The 17500-nt window shown below is 46.4% G+C and overlaps 1 protein-coding gene across 11 annotated transcripts in view; it reads left to right on the top strand.

The window, feature by feature from the left end:
* The window catches only part of LOC110497754 (homeobox protein Meis2), a 111039-nt gene that overhangs the window by 73828 nt on the left and 19711 nt on the right, over window positions 1–17500 (top strand). For all 11 annotated transcript variants that reach the window (XM_036954721.1, XM_036954720.1, XM_036954726.1 and 8 more), the window contains one exon: window positions 6029–6105. In XM_036954721.1, the coding sequence (XP_036810616.1) occupies window positions 6029–6105 (77 nt within the window). The remainder of the gene's footprint in view (window positions 1–6028; window positions 6106–17500) is intronic.

The following is a 17500-nucleotide window of genomic DNA, read 5'->3' on the forward strand; positions in this document are numbered from 1 at the left end:
CTATGCAGAGTACATATTAAAATGTGCTAATCTTACTCCAACTCTATGCAGAGTACATATTAAAATGTGCCAATCTTACTCCAACTCTATTCAGAGTACATATTAAAATGTGCCAATCTTACTCCAACTCTATGCAGAGTACATATTAAAATGTGCTAATCTTACTCCAACTCTATGCAGAGTACATATTAAAATGTGCCAATCTTACTCCAACTCTATGCAGATTACATATTAAAATGTGCTAATCTTACTCCAACTCTATGCAGAGTACATATTAAAATGTGCCAATCTTACTCCAACTCTATGCAGATTACATATTAAAATGTGCTAATCTTACTCCAACTCTATGCAGAGTACATATTAAAATGTGCCAATCTTACTCCAACTCTATGCAGAGTACATATTAAAATGTGCCAATCTTACTCCAACTCTATGCAGATTACATATTAAAATGTGCTAATCTTACTCCAACTCTATGCAGAGTACATATTAAAATGTGCCAATCTTACTCCAACTCTATGCAGATTACATATTAAAATGTGCTAATCTTACTCCAACTCTATGCAGATTACATATTAAAATGTGCCAATCTTACTCCAACTCTATGCAGATTACATATTAAAATGTGCTAATCTTACTCCAACTCTATGCAGAGTACATATTAAAATGTGCTAATCTTACTCCAACTCTATGCAGATTACATATTAAAATGTGCTAATCTTACTCCAACTCTATGCAGATTACATATTAAAATGTGCCAATCTTACTCCAACTCTATGCAGAGTACATATTAAAATGTGCTAATCTTACTCCAACTCTATGCAGATTACATATTAAAATGTGCTAATCTTACTCCAACTCTATGCAGAGTACATATTAAAATGTGCCAATCTTACTCCAACTCTATGCAGAGTACATATTAAAATGTGCTAATCTTACTCCAACTCTATGCAGAGTACATATTAAAATGTGCTAATCTTACTCCAACTCTATGCAGATTACATATTAAAATGTGCTAATCTTACTCCAACTCTATGCAGAGTACATATTAAAATGTGCCAATCTTACTCCAACTCTATGCAGAGTACATATTAAAATGTGCTAATCTTACTCCAACTCTATGCAGAGTACATATTAAAATGTGCTAATCTTACTCCAACTCAATGCAGATTACATATTAAAATGTGCCAATCTTACTCCAACTCTATGCAGATTACATATTAAAATGTGCTAATCTTACTCCAACTCTATGCAGAGTACATATTAAAATGTCATGCCTTCATTTGCTTCTTTTTATTTAGACTGTAAGTATTATTATTATCCCTGCTAGTCACTTTGATTAAAAAACAAATAACATTGCAATCAATTTGGAAAATATCTGAAATCCTACATTTCATCAATACATTGCTGCATAAAGCAGAATCGAAGATCCAAGGAACACATTATCACAATACGGTCCTATCAACACAATAAGCAATACTGTCAAAAATATTTGACACTCAAACAATTATCATGTTGGTTTGCTAAGTGGCGTCTTTATTAAATATTGTTGAAATACAGATTGAAAGGATATATGGTTTTAATAAGCCTATAGCGACATCGATGGGACCAAATTACACCAATCAGCACAAGGGAGGAAAACAAAACAAATGGGAGGTTGGTTGGTGGTGTGTTGCCATGGCGTTAGGGGTAAACAGCCAATGGCCTGTGATTTCCTGGGAGGGAGGGAGTCATTAGCATGGAATGGATTTTCAGGACACCGCAACCCTGTGGCCTGGGACTATAATTCATGCCACACTGGCCCTGCCGCTGATGATGTCATCCATCAGTAGGCTCAGGGTGAAGGGGTGGGGGTGTAGGAGGATAAAGCGGTGGGGGTGAGATGAAGTTGGGATGGGGGGAGGGGGGGGGGGTAATGGCTGGACAGTCGCATTTGGGAGGGTTGTAGGAATGGCCACTGTATATTTATATGAATTTGATCCATAGCAAGACAGCCAGTAGATTTTAATGGATGGGGATGCAGTAGGAATTGATGGATATGGGATAAGGGTAAGAGTGGTCTAGTGGAGGTAGGGTAAGGTGGAAAAGCTGGTCTGGCAGGGTATTCTCTGGGGCTAAAGGAGGAGTGTGTAGGGAGGAATGATGGAAGCCTAGCTCAGCTGGTAATGTGCTGCAACCGCAGGGGCCATTACATTCAGCACTATCAGAGAGCACAGAGAGCATCACACCCTTAATCTGGCCAACAGAGCCATCACACACACACACACAAACACACACACACACACACACAGACACACACACACACACACACACACACACACCTTGCAGTCTGGTAGAACACCATTCACCTCAGCACGTCTCCATCACGTGTGTGTGTGTGTGTGTGTGCGTGTGCGTGTGTGTGTGTGTGTGTGTGTATTGGGGGGTGTATCGGGGGGTGTATCTGTGGGTCAGATAGTAGAAATTAGAGGAGTGTGGTTGCGGGATAGCGCATGCTTGTGTAATTAACAGAGCTGTTTCGATCACAAGAGGCCGGCCCCGCACTTTACTGAGCAATAAAACACGCAGCTCATTTCTAGGCCTAATTATTTATAGACTGGATGGAGCGCTTTAGATTTTGTGGCCAATTCCTTTTTTTAGGATATTGGTTTTGGTGTTTGTAACTCGCTCTATTGATTCCATTCAAAGCTAGCTGAGGGAGATTTTCAATAACCTCTTTGATCTCTGTGGGTTTGGTTTGTGTTGCATCCATTAAGAAATCATGTCACACTCATGCTTCTGAGGGTGGACAGACATCTTAAGGAAAGAAAAAAACAATCAACAATCAAAAACACTGAATGATTTATTATTTTCGACTTAACACATTTGTCTCTCACTCAGAGTATATCTATCTCGGGTTTTCATATTATTTCTTTGACATTGGTGATTTACTGCCCTAGATTTTTTACGGAGGAAATGAACGTGAAGAGGTTGCTCAAAGGGCTAAATACCCTTCCTCCAATTTCAGGGCTGCTGTAGCCCTCTAACCGCTAGCCTGCCATGATGGCCTGGTTCTCTGGGTTGTGTGTACAAAGCACCCCGGCCTGTATTAGCTCCTAGACCGCAGCACTGTCCATTTTGTCTGGCCGGGATATTCAGAGCCCCCATGCTTTAGAGTGCTGCCACAATGTAAAGCTGTGGGTGGCCTGCAGACTCTCACTCGTAGAAACAGGGGGAACGAGAGTGAGAGCGAGAGAGATGAGGAGGTGAGGTGAGGTGGAGGAGGAGTGGAGAGGGGGGTGGCTGTAAGCTGTAAGACACAGGCACACGTTTACTGTGTGCGTGCATGCGTGTATATATATACTGTATGTGTGTGTGTGAGGCTGGGGGGGTCTGGTGGAGGGAGGGAGGCTGAGTGAAATAGGATTTTATTTTGTGTCGTGTCTATGTGGTTAGGAGTAAATCTCCTTACTCAGGGCTTTTTGCTGCAAGGGGCTTTAACATCCCCACTCTCCTTGATGAGACATCTTTCTTGTTTGTTCAAACCATTCATTATGTGGTGCTGCTGGCCACGGCGTGCCACGGCCCGCTGTATTTATCACCCGGCCCGGCTGACAGTGCGGCGATTGATGACCGGGTCTGAGCCCGAGAGGCCGAGGAAGCCTTAATGCAATGTAAATGACCCACTCCCATTTCCAATCTGGCCCTGTCTGCTCCTCTCCCCTCACCTCCGCTCCCCATTAGTGTGTGTGTGTGTGTGTGTGTGTGTGTGTGTGTGTGTGTGTGTGTGTGTGTGTGTGTGTGTGTGTGTGTGTGTGTGTGTGTGTGTTCATGTCAGAGTGTTTGTGTGGGTTTTGATGGTGGCCGAGGTCATTACTAACGTGAGGAAGCCAGGGAAGCTGAGAGTGGAGGGAGAGGGAGGAAAGGTCCTTACTCTTATTACATGTTGTTGTGCAGGGAAGAGAAGAGAAAGCCAAACACACGCTCATAAAGGTGGAGACACACACACACACACACACAGAAAAAAACGGTCTGCTTCAGCCAAGAAAATGTCAGCACCTGGCAATCAGGCAATGTATTTCTATATAAGCATTATCATCTTTCTTTGTTAATGATTTTAGCATATTAAAAGGGACTGCATACACAAGTAGAATCAGATTAATCCTCCTTGCAGCCTTGATTCATTATTTGTCCAATCCCAGCCTTGTTTGTTATTAATTGAGCGCATTCCTCAAATGTTTTTTTCTTCTTTCATTTAATTAAAAAGGGAACATTGAGACAGACATTGTTACCTGAAGAAATGTTCTACTGTTTGTTCTACTGATAGGATAGAACAAGTTATATTATCTATTCTTGTAGCTGTAAATGAGAAAATGGAGCAATGATTATCTTTTGAAGTTATTTTATATTGAAAAGTATAGGGCCAAAATGAGATTGCTAGAAGTTACTATCACATGCGTACCCTGCATTGGTCTGGTGAAAAACTGAAACAAGAAACAAAGTAATGGTTGGTGAGACAGAGGGTAAAGGAGGGAGGAGGGGTGGCAGAGGGTAAAGGAGGGAGGAGGGGTGGCAGAGGGTAAAGGAGGGAGGAGGGGTGACAGAGGGTAAAGGAGAGAGGAGGGGTGACAGAGGGTAAAGGAGGGAGGAGGGGTGACAGAGGGTAAAGGAGGGAGGAGGGGTGACAGAGGGTAAAGGAGGGAGGAGGGGTGACAGAGGGTAAAGGAGGGAGGAGGGGTGACAGAGGGTAAAGGATGGAGGAGGGGTGACAGAGGGTAAAGGAGGGAGGAGGGGTGACAGAGGGTAAAGGAGGGAGGAGGGGTGACAGAGGGTAAAGGAGGGAGGAGGGGTGACAGAGGGTAAAGGAGGGAGGAGGGGTGACAGAGGGTAAAGGAGGGAGGAGGGGTGACAGTGGGTAAAGGAGGGAGGAGGGGTGACAGAGGGTAAAGGAGGGAGGAGGGGTGACAGAGGGTAAAGGAGGGAGGAGGGGTGACAGAGGGTAAAGGAGGGAGGAGGGGTGACAGAGGGTAAAGCGTGTGTCGATAGATGAGTAGGATTAAGATGTCACCTTTTAAACCCCAGTGTCTGTCGTGTGTTTGTGTGTGCATGCCATCCACACATGTATGTGTGTCGTGTGTGTGCTGCGCGGCTGAATGAAACACATAGCGACTCGTTTGTTGCGTTTGCGTGTACACTTTCCTCTAATCTGGCCCTTAAAGACATCTGTCACCAGCGATCACTGTTGTTTTGTCATGCTTCATAGCAGCAACAGCAGTGTACACACACAACAGGCCCAAGGTCTGCCATTTATATCATCTCATGTTTGCTATATTGAATCTGACACAAATAGTATCATTACAGCTCCACTCTGGGAATTACATTTGCAGGTAGAGGTGTTGAGATAGAGAGCGAGAGAGAGGGGAGACATTTCCTATCATTCTGTTCCTCTCAGCGCTACACTGGCCTCTGTATGAAACCAGAGTACCATGTTTTCCCTTCAGACATTCAAGGAAAATAAATGGATTCAATGCAAATCTTCACACACTCATTTTCTATATTGTATTACAAACGGGAGTCTAAGACACTGGAGATTGAGGGGGAGAGAGGCTGTGTGTGTTGGATGGTGTGTTTGAAAGGCTTGTCAGTGTGTGTGTTGGATGGAATGAGGAAGACGAGTTATCGCAGTTGGCAGTTTTGACAAACTTGTTTGACCTCCTCTTGACAGGTTTGCGTGTGTGTGTGTGTGTGTGTGTGTGTGTTTATGTATGGGCAGTCGTGTGTATGCTTTGTATGTCATGTCTATACATTAGGAAGAGGCGGGGTTAGTTGTAGGCCATGGGAGGTATAGTCTTCACCTACACAATACATGTTATGCCACAACACACACAGTGCAATACACCTGTACATAGTCATGACTGGAGAGCTACAACATCCGTACCTCAGCCACGGCTCTCGCCCTCTCTGAGTGTGATACGGTACGGGGATATTTATGTTTATCTCTTTGAGCAAAGAAACTCATCTCGTCTATCTCTCTGTCTTTCTCTTGTAGCACCCGTACCCTTCTGAAGAACAGAAAAAGCAGCTAGCCCAAGACACAGGCCTGACCATCTTACAAGTAAACAACTGGTGAGTCAAGACTTCACGTCCTCCTATCTCTGCCACCAGCATCGCTCTGCCTTTCATTTTCAAAAGCCTTCGTCTCCCTCTTCCCACCCGCCAGCCAAGACGGCTAAGACTCCTAAAGTGTGAAAACCGTTTATGTACAGTCCCCCCTCCTACCACACCTCATCACACACACACACACTCACACCGAACACACACATGTCTTTGTGGCATCCCTGGACGCCAGGTATAAGGATGTTGTGGCTTTATCAGCAAAGAGTTTAGCACGAAGTCACCAGTCTCTGCTGTTTATATACATGTATTCACTTGGAATTGGTTGAAGCAAAAAGGAGAGATCACATGCCCCCCCCCCCCTCACCTTACCTCCCCTTCATCTACTACCAGTACCACCACCACCGCCACGCAAGCAAAACCCACCAGCCGCCCCCTCCCCTTTTTACACATGCTATATGGTGGATTAAGGTTTTCGGTGGCCTGGCCAGCAGTCTCTTTGTAGATGGCTTAGCACATAACTGGGGGTGGTGGATTAAATAAAATGATCACAGAAGCAGAAATGATACAGGAATTACGTATCAAAATACTAGCCCAGGTTTTATCTACGGCTTCATTTTGTTCAGCACATTCTCGGGGTGATGTTCAGATTAATTGAACTGACAGCTTCCTTTCAGAATTCCGGGAAGGTATTTGCACGGATTTCAGGTCTTACACAAACTTAATTACATGGAACCCCATTTTATCATTCTAATTCCATGTAGCGAGGGTTCTATTTACAAATGAGAAGTCCCTGCCTTTTATTCGCAGCTCTCCTTAATATATTTATCAAAGCGGGTTCATTTACAAAGTGCTCTATCAGTTGGGTGCAGGCGGGCCGACGTTAACCAAGCTTTTAGGTTTATCACACTCGCAGCCTGACAAGACACCCGAGGGTCAATTGATTTTTTGGTTCCTTGATTCATTTTTTTTCTAATTTATCCGGGATCACAATGAGAAACATGCCTGGAGAATTAGCTCGGTTTGTCTGCCTTATCTGTCAGGCCATTTTGTTCCTTCCCTCTCTCTCTCCTTTTTTTTTAGCAGAGGGAAGTCAAGCTACTTAAATTGGCCACAGGAACCACTGTTATCAGACTTTAATGCACCCTACAGTGTGGATAGCATTTCAATTACACCAGTAACCAAAGATTAGCCCCCGCTTGCCTGTTTCATGCCTCGCTGTGCTGCTGTTTCGGGACGCCACGCACCTTACCTACAGGAGCAGAAAATTGAGTTGCCTTGCCTGTGTCATGGTGATTAATGCAGAAATAGTCTACTAACCTGAGAGGAATGAGAGAGAGAGAAAGAGAGAGAGAGAGAGAGAGAGAGAGAGAGAGAGAGAGAGAGAGAGAGAGGAGAGAGAATACGAGGGAGAGAGGAATTGCGACAGAGACAGAGAGAGAGATAGAATCAGAGAAAAATGCAGCCGATCTGTTTATAAACCGGCTGAAAATGTGTCTCGGCGGGATGCATCGTCACGAGCCCAGTCTCCCAGCCAGAGCCAGCCCAGACACACCGTGAGCCAGAACCCATGGCCTTAGTTTCACTTATACATTAGCGCTAGCTAACAAAAACACACCAGGAATCTGTTTTCACAAATAAAGTCATTAGAGAGGCTTATAGTGGCTTCTGGTGGCATGCCTCTGGTGTCTCTGGTGGCGTGGTGGGATAGAGGGGGGAAGGGAGAGCCGTTGGGAGCCAGCACCGTGTTATTTGGTGTTTAACGGTGCAGGAAAGATGAGCCATAGACAGGATGAAATGAGATTATTTTATAACCAGGCATGGCGGTGTGGTGAGGTAGAGTTAAATGGTCCTTTGTTTGGGACCCGGCCCCTCTCTCTTTGGTCTGCTGTCGTCTCCTCCCGGGTCCAGGGCCCTGAGAGATGGGCCATCCCTCCACCCAGGATATGATAGAGGATATTTCGGCCTTATGAAATTCCTGTTGATGGGGCCAGAAAAAAACGGCCTCTGAAATTCCTGGCTGGCCGAGGGAGTGCATTGTGTGCTGCTTTCCTTTGATTTGGGGCGCTGCCGGGTTATTGGCCCGCGACAGAGAGATAGACGGAGGGAGGGAAAAGAGAGCGGGAGAGAGAGAGAGCGAGAGAGAGAGCGGGAGAGAGAGAGCGATAGAGAGAGAGGGAGAGAGAGGGACGGCCACCGTCTTCAGTTTCCAGCTCTCCCCCTTGGGGGAGGATGTCCTGAATCACGGCTTTGTCCACCGGCACAATCGCGGCCCGAGGAGGGCACAAGGGTGCTCTGTGTAGTGTCAACGGACGGTGCATCTCCCTCTCTCTCCCTTTCACCCTGCCAAGCCCTCCACCAACCTCCCCCCAGCACACTTACCTGCCCCTCACCTCAACTGTATTACCCCCCCGAAGGACTATTGCAGCTGTGGAGTATTCCTTTGGTTATTTTCCAAGTCCCTTAACTAGAAAGACTAGGCCTTACAACGTATTAGCCTTGAAAGCTATAGGCTAAAAGCTATATGCTGAGTGCTAGCGGGAAGCTACTAAGTGTCACTGTAAGCTGTTAGCTTACAACCTCACCTGTTGTCTTATACAGCCCACACCCCATTAGCCAAGTGTTGCTAATATGGAACAAACAGTGCAGGTTAAAGTACACTTTATCACTGCACTGATTTGCAATGGAGGAGGAGGAGGCAGGGTAAGTTGTTCCTCAAACACTGGCCTTGTGTGTGTTAATAGTTAGAGTGACACTGCACCCTCTGTGTGTGTAGAGTAGACACTGTGTGTACAGTGTGGTGGGGGACATAAGTTCACCATTAGTTAGCGTCTTGTTTGCTCTGCTTACAGTGTGGAGATTAGTGTCACCCTAACAGTATTGGGGAGTGGTCGGAAAACATTGAAACATTTGTTTGAGACGAAAAGGAGGGTGAGGGTTGTGACTAGAGGTTCCACCGAGCAGAGGAGGTGAATCAGCAGGCCTTCCTTGGCTCAGGTAGAGATGCCTTGGAACAGCTTGGGGACTGGAGGCAAGGATCCAGAATGTAGAATCCAGCTGCAGTTGTCATTGTGAGCAGAATGCAGCAGCTCTGTGTTATTCTATCAGTCTGGGCTAAATGGGGCCTGACCGGATCCTTTCATGTCTCAGCATCAGCCCCAGCACGACATGCCCCCGCTCACTACCATCAACACACCATTCATTATTTACTCCTACACACACACACACACACACACACACACACACACACACACACACACACACACACACACACACACACACACACACAGGGTTATTACGCAGCCCTGAGAGATGAGTCCGATGACAGACGACTGAGGAGAGCAACAGCGCCTAAAAAAAGGAAGGAAATCGTCCCCTCATTATTCCCTCATCTCATAGGCAGGCAGGCAGGCAGGCAGGCAGGCAGGCAGGCAGGCAGGCAGGCAGGCAGGCAGGCAGGCAGGCCATTTCCATGGCACACAGAGAGAGAGAGAGAGAGAGAGAGAGAGACAGACAGACAGACAGACAGACAGACAGACAGACAGACAGACAGACAGACAGACAGACAGACAGACAGACAGACAGACAGACAGACAGACAGACAAAGTGTGAGAGAGAGAGAGAGAGAGAGAGAGAGAGAGAGAGAGAGAGAGAGCGAGAGGCTCTGAGGCCATAATGACTGAGTGTCATAGCACTGGAGCACTAATAACAATAAAGAGGGCACTGAGCCACACTCTATTGTTACCTATCCACCTCCTCACTGGGGCTCGGCGCTAGGGAAAACACACACAGAGGGAGAGGCTCTAATTAGCGGCAGAAAGGAATACAATGAGTGAGTTATTAAGACACGGGGGCGACCTTTGGCCTCTGTCAGAACACAGGTCACATGATAAGGGGATGGATATCCACCAGACCATGGCGCCAAGTACCCATTGATGCCAACGTGGGAGATAGTCAGGCTAGACGGGATCCATAGACAGTAGAGGGGGAGGCACAGCTGAGGTGATAGAGGGGGGGTCTGTCTGCGCCCCTCGAAAGTCCAAATTCCATTTTTAAGTAAAATCACCTCATCTACTACTTGTGATGTCACAGTTTGGACTGCGCCTCACTGTTTATTTTGTCCATCCAGCCAGAATCAGTAAAGTTTCTCTATTTGTTCTCCCATACGGCTCGCTGTAGATCAGCCTGCCATAGTTAGTGTGTTAGCTAGCATATAGCCTGACTGCAGTGGAACTCCCTTCTCAGCATGCTATCCCCCCTCCCCCCCTCTCCCTCCCTCACCCCCTCCCCTCCCTCCCCCCCTCCCTCCCTCCCTCCCTCCCTCCCTTCCCCCCTCCCTCCCCCCTCCCTCCCTCCCTCCCTCACTCCCCTCCCTCCCCCCCCTCCCTCCCTCCCTCAGACTTGGACTCACAGTAGAGAGGCATATGCCGCTATAGATTCTAATGCAACATCTTATTAGTGGTGTGGATAACTAGATACACAACATGTGTCTATAGTGGTGTCTGGGTAGGTAAAAAAAAACGAAGGCTAGCTTTTGTTACTTCACTTACTGCAGCTTTTTCCTCCCCCTTGAGAAAGCCCAGGGAGACACTTAGAAACAGTGCTTTTTATGATATGTACGATTTCTTTATGACCCTCCAACTTGGCATGAGGAGCTGTCATGAAATGCTAAATAATAACTCATATTTTCCAAATGTAATCTGAAATTGGTCCAACTTCGTTTTGTGTTTTTATATCTTCTCACTCATCTAAGCATTTTGGGGTTTTACACAGAGGCATTTGAGTTCCTTTCCACCCTCTCTCCCTCTCTCCCTCTCTCCCGCTCTCCCTCTCTCCCTCTCTCCCGCTCTGTTTGTCCCCTGGACTTCTAAATATACTGCAGAAGGTTGTAGCAGCCGGGTGGATGTATATATCTTTCTATCTACAATGGCAAGAAAAAGTATGTGAACCCTTTGGAAATACCTGAATTTCTACATAAATTGGTCATAAAATGTGATCTGATCTTCATCTAGGTCACACCAATAGACAAACACAGTCTACTTAAACCAATAACACACAAACAATTCTACGTTCACAGAATTGTACAGTACAGGGTGGGAAAAGTATGTGAACCCTTGGATTTAATAACTGACTGACCCTCCTTTGGCAGCAATAACCTCCACCAAACGTTTTCTGTAGTTGCGGATCAGACCTGCATGATGGTCAGGAGGAATGTTGGACCATCCCTCTTTACAAAACTGTTTCAGTTCAGCAATATTCTTGGGATGTCTGGTGTGAACTGCTCTCGAGGTCATGCCACAGCATCTCAATCGGGTTGAGGTCAGGACTCTGACTGGGCCACTTCAGAAGGTGTATTCTCTTCTGTTGAAGCCATTCTTTTTGTTGATTTACTTCTGTGTTTTGGGTCGTTGTCCTGTTGCATCACCCAACTTCTTTTGAGCTTTAATTGGCGGACAATAACCTAACATGCTCCTGCAAAATGTCTTGATAAACTTGGGAATTAATTTTTCTGTCGATAATAGCAAGCTGTCCAGGCCCTGAGGCAGCAAAGCAGCACCAAACTATGATGCTCCGCCACTATATTTTGGTGGTTGGGATGAGGTTTTGGTGTTGGTGTGCTGTGCCTTTTTTTCTCCACACATAGTGATGTGTGTTCCTTCCTAACAACTCAACTGTAGTTTCATCTGTCTACAGAATATTTTGCCAGTAGTGCTGTGGAACATCCAGGTGCACTTTTGCAAACGTCAGACGTGCAGCAATGTTTTCTTTGGACTGCAGTGGCTTCTTCCCGTGGTGTCCTCCCATGAACACCATTCTTGTTCAGTGTTTTGCGTATCGTAGACTCGTCAACAAAGATGTTAGCATGTTCCAGAGATTTCTGTAAGTCTTCAGCTGACACTCTAGGATTCTTCTTAACCTCATTGACCATTCTGCGCTGTGCTGTTGCAGTCATCTTTGCAGGACGGCCACTTCTAGGGAGAGTAGCAACAGTGCTGAACTTTCTCCATTTATAGACAATTTGTCTTATCGTGGACTGATGAACATCAAGGCTTTTAGAGATACTTTTGTAACCCTTTCCAGCTTTATGCAAGTCAACCATTCTTAATCTTAGGTCTTCTGAGATCTCTTTTATTCAAGGCATGGTTCACATCACATTTTGCGTGTGTTTTTTATAGGGCAAGGCAGTTCTAACCAACATCTCCAATCTCGGCTCATTGATTGGACTCCAGGTTAGCTGACTCCTGACTCCAATTAGCTTTTGGAGAAGTCATTAGCCTAGGGGTTCACATACTGTTTCCAACCTACACTGTGAATGTTTAAATGATGTATTCAATATAGACAAGAAAATACAATAATTTGTGTGTTATTAGTTTAAGCACACTATGTTTGTCTATTGTTGCGACTTAGATGAAGATCAGATCAAATTTGATCCAGGTAATTCCAAAGGGTTCACACACTTTTTCTTGCCACTGTGTGTGTGTGTGTGTGTGTGTGTGTGTGTGTGTGTGTGTGTGTGTGTGTGTGTGTGTGTGTGTGTGTGTGTGTGTGTGTGTGTGTGTGTGTGTGTGTGTGTGTGTGTGTGTGATTTCTTGTGTGCGTGTGCGCGCATGTGTATGTGTGTGTGCTTGCCGGGCGCTGCCAACACGGGCACCATGATCCCTCTCATTTAGGGACCACTAATTGGCAGTTAATTAGCAGAATTGACTCTGTTGTCACATCCCAAGTGCCTCACTCCACCAACAACCCCCCCCCCCCCCCCCCCCCCACCACCACCACCAACAGCCCCCTCCCTCCAGGACAATTTGATCTGGCTGTAATATTAATCCCACTTTAGTTAAACCATTTTCCATGTTTGGAGGAGAAAAACATATGTTTGATTATTGCCAGAACAGAATCCCTCTGTGTTGGGCTGCAGTTTTATTTGGTTCATCGTTTTGCTATAAGTGTGACTGGATGAGAGACTAATGTCTAGCTCAGTCACACACACACACACACATACATCCATTTACTGGTTCTCACACTGAGATATGGGTGGCAGTGCCAGCCATGATGGTTGGCTGAGATTAACAAGACCCTGTCCACCTGTCTGGGCATGAAGGGCCACATTGGGTCATAGGCTGGCACAGTGCGCCCACCACGCCATGGTCATGGGGCGAGAGAGGTACCCACCTCCGTGTGAGAGGGGAGTTCTGAAAAACAGTTGGCTCCTTAAGAAAAGCTGGCACACTCAGATGATCATAGAAAGTGAAGACCTTTTTTAGTTGTTTTCCCGTAACCAAGTCAAGCCTTTCCAGAGTTGGGGTCAACATGCTACAAGAAGCCAGACAAGGCAGGAGGGAGGGTGAGAGAGAGAGAGAGAGGGGGAAAGAGAGAGAGAGAGGGCGTGAGAGAGAGAGGACTAGAGAGAGGGCGAGAGAGAGAGAGAGGGTAAGAGAGAGGGCGAGAGAGAGAGGGCGAGCAAGAGAGAGGGCAAGAGAGAGAGAGAGGGCGAGAGAGAGAGAGGGCGAGAGAGAGAGAGGGCGAGCGAGAGAGAGGGCGAGAGAGAGAGGGTGAGAGAGAGAGTGAGAGAGCGAGAGAGAGAGAGAGGGCACGAGAGAGAGGGAGGGAGGGCGTGAGAGGGAGGGAGGACGAGAGAGGGAGGAGGGGGGGGAGAGAGGGCGAGGGAGGGAGAGAGAGAGAGAGAGAGGGAGGGAGGGCGAGAGAGGGAGGAAGGGAGGGAGAGAGAGACAGGGCGAGGGAGGGAGAGAGAGAGGGGGGGAGAAAGAGAGGGGGAGAGAGAGAGAGAGCGAGAGCGAGAGAGAGAGAGAGAGAGAGAGAGAGAGTCATTGTACATCTAATTTTGGCTCTTTTATTCTACAATGGCTTGGTTTTATTGGTGGGTCGTTTAATAACAAGGGCTCTGCGTTTGAAATGAAGTCGAGCTGCATTTGCGTGGGCAAGCCTCCTTTTCATTTTAAGATGGTAATTTCTGTTTGGGGTAAGAGCTGGAAAGAGCAAGCACCAGGGCTGGAGAGAAAGGCTCATACACATAGAGAGTAAAGGAGTGGGAGAGAGAGAATTCAAGGAAAATACAAGGGGGAAAGTAGGTTAATTTATTTCATTTGCAGGTAGAGTTTTAAAAAAATAGAGTGGAGAGAGAAAGAAAGAGAAAAAGTGAAGGATGCCGTTTTCATGAATAAGCAGCTGAATGCGCCCGGGCAACCAGTGTAAGCCTGGCAGAATCTCTCAGTGCCTGGGGCCATCTGTGAGCAGAATAGCAATTTTATTACTTTGTCATTAAACCAATTTCACAGCAGTGTTGTTTGTTAATGAGCAGCCGCAAACGAGCGAAGATGTCACATACTAGAATAGCAGCAAGATTTGTGACTCTGCTCTCTTTCTCTTTCTCTCTCTTCCTCATTCTTATTCTCCTTTTTCTTCTCTCTTCCCTTTCTTTATATCTTTCCATCCTCTTCACCTCTCTCTATCTCTCTCCACCCCCCTCTCTCCCTCCCTGTTTGGAGAGGTCCCTGGCCCATAAAAGCAGAAACTGCTTAAAGATAAAATGCAAAGTCTATACAGTCAAGTCTCTATTTATGAGCTTCCACTTGCCTTTAGAGCTCATTGGGGCGAATGGTTTCTCCATGGGCTTTCAGAGACTGCAGCTGGAAGGGCCAGGGATATTGGCCTGTTATGTAGCACTAAAGTCCACCATTTGCTGCCAATGTCAAGCACCAATAGAACAGGCATTGGAATTGATACACTGGGACCAGAATCATCGATGTCATGCACGCAGTATTGCAAAGGGACTAAATGTATTAGAGCTACAGCTTTGTTCCTCCTCATCAGACTCACCAGACCTTACTAATGAACATAGATTACACTGATGTGGATGTCCCCCTTCCAAGTAATGGCTAAAATAAAGCATCTAGTGATGTCTGGGGGCTAGGGACAACAATGTCTGCTCCTTTTCTCTCTCTCTCTCTCTCTCTCTCTCTCTCTCTCAGCAGTCACTGTAAACAGGAGAGGTGGCATCCCATCCTGCACATGCTCAGTGCAAGGTGCAATTGAAACATCATTGGTGATAATGGGGGAGATAAATATTCATAAGGCTGGGGGGAAATCCCAGATTATACTGATAGGGGCCTCATTGTGAGCCTAACTCTCTCTCACTAAGCTTGGCTGTGCATAATAGTTCTGACTTAATACCTCCAGCTTCCTCTGATAACTTCATCGAGGAGTGTGTGTGTGTGTGTGTGTGGGTGGGGGGGGGGGGGGGGGGGGGGGGGAATGAGGTGAAAGGGAGGGCTGCATCGTTTATTTCTCACCTCTCTCCCAAATTGCAAATTACCAGCTTTTCAGGCCACGTTCCAATTAAAAGTGGATTGTTCTAGCCTTGCTTTGCACTGGGAGCCTAGGGGACTCTCCTCCCACGCTGTGCAGCGCTTCACACTTATTCTATTGATACCTCATCCATAACAAGCTGAACCCTGGCAAAGCTTGCTGAATCAAACAAAGGCCTGTATTGATTTATAGGGTCCTCCATGATGGGGTTATTGGCATGGGCCTCGTCTCGCAGCCATAGGGCACCCAGCCATATAGAACTACTTCAAAAAGAACACACACAAAACAGGTCAAAATAATATATTAAGGTTGTTGTGGATGTGGTTACAATGGTGTTAGGAAAGGGATAGGGGGGAAGGGGGAGGGAGGTAGGAAGATTGAAAGAATGATAGGTGGGGTAGGTAGATACAGCATTATGGAAGAGACACCATTCCAGGAGAAAGAGAAAGACTAACAGAGAGAGAGAGGTAGAGAGAGAGGGGTAGAGAGAGAGAGAGCGAGAGCAGGCCTGGACAGATAGAGAATACCTGTCTGAGGTTCACTGGATTTAGATGGATCAGGTAAAGAAGGAGCTTCTGTATGTCTCCTGTCCGCTCTGGCTCCCTAACACAACGGCCCCAGGGCCACTCTGTCACACCTGGTCACCTTAACCCTCCACACACACACGCACGCACGCGCACACACACACACACACACACACACACACACACACACACACACACACACACACACACACACACACACACACACACACACACACACACACACACACACACACACACACACTGCCCCGACCAGTCCCATAACTCCCTCCAACACACCACTGTAAGCCTATGGATAACTCTCCCTTCCACATACTGCAACCACAATTGCAGCCATCTACCCCAACCAGCAGATAAACTAATTATATCAAATATTTTCTGTCAGGTTGGCTGGTCCTCTGGGGCCAGTGCTCACTCTCTCCGCCTGAATCTCTCTCTCTTTCCTCTCTCTTTCTCTGTCTATCATTTCATCTCTGTTCTACATGCTCATCTGCAATGTCAGCAGAACGCCTGCTCCATCTATCTCTTAATCTTACTGTATTCATGATTTCATTCAGGTGCTATAGCGAGGTGCTATAAATAATATCAGGAATAAAGAGGCCATTGATCGGTCACTGACAGAAACCAAAATAGGTTTATATGTGATTCTACTACAAAGTTTGATTGAATTGAGAACTAAAGCCCCATTTCCATTGGCACTTTGTCCATTGTCAACCTGGGTTGGGCTGGCCTTGGTGGGCTGGCTGGAATTGCGTATCCACTGACTCCAGAAATGAGAAATGATGTCATGTTGCTAGGTAGCCAATATGTGATTCATTCACCCTCACCATGCTGTAACTAACATTACCCTGTACTCCTGCCAGTGCCAACCAGACTCAGAGCCATGTATTTAGCAAGCTAACCAAGCAAACCAGACAACAGGTTTGATATGATGTAGCTAGCTAGCTATCTTTCAATACGACCTGGCCAGCTAAAACTCCTACTAGCTCACGCTAGCTAGGTAGCTTGTTTCAACTCTGATTTGCTAGCTAATGTTAGGTAGCTAGCATTTGAGGGCTGACTGTTCTTATGGACCAGCTATGGTGGTCATTTGTGTCATGTCTGACTACTGCAGTACTGCTTGTCCGTGTGCTAGCTAACAGCAGCAAGCCCAGACGAGCTAGCTAAACGTGGTGTCAGCATCCAGCAGTGATCAGCTGGTGGTTGCATAGTAACGGCGTCACCAGCACGAATTCTAATGGAGCTAGCACAAGTTGTGAAACTGGGCTGCACTGGACCGGGTTTCCCTCGACCCAGCTCCAATTTGAGAATTTAAGTGCCAGTAGAAATGGGACTTAAGTGGCTGTAAGGTTGTAAACTCATGGCCTGGTCACATATGGAGACACAATGAGATGTATCCACGGACAGTAGCTTATCTGAGCCTTAAGCCATGAAGAGGAGATATTTGGCAGTCGCTGGACACGTCTGACTGCTCTACAGTGTCAATGCTGCTGCAAACAAATCTATTTATATTACTAGACTGATGTCTGACTTTTTACCCC

The sequence above is a fragment of the Oncorhynchus mykiss genome, chromosome 19 (assembly GCF_013265735.2).
Source record: "Oncorhynchus mykiss isolate Arlee chromosome 19, USDA_OmykA_1.1, whole genome shotgun sequence".
Classification (NCBI taxonomy): domain Eukaryota; kingdom Metazoa; phylum Chordata; class Actinopteri; order Salmoniformes; family Salmonidae; genus Oncorhynchus; species Oncorhynchus mykiss.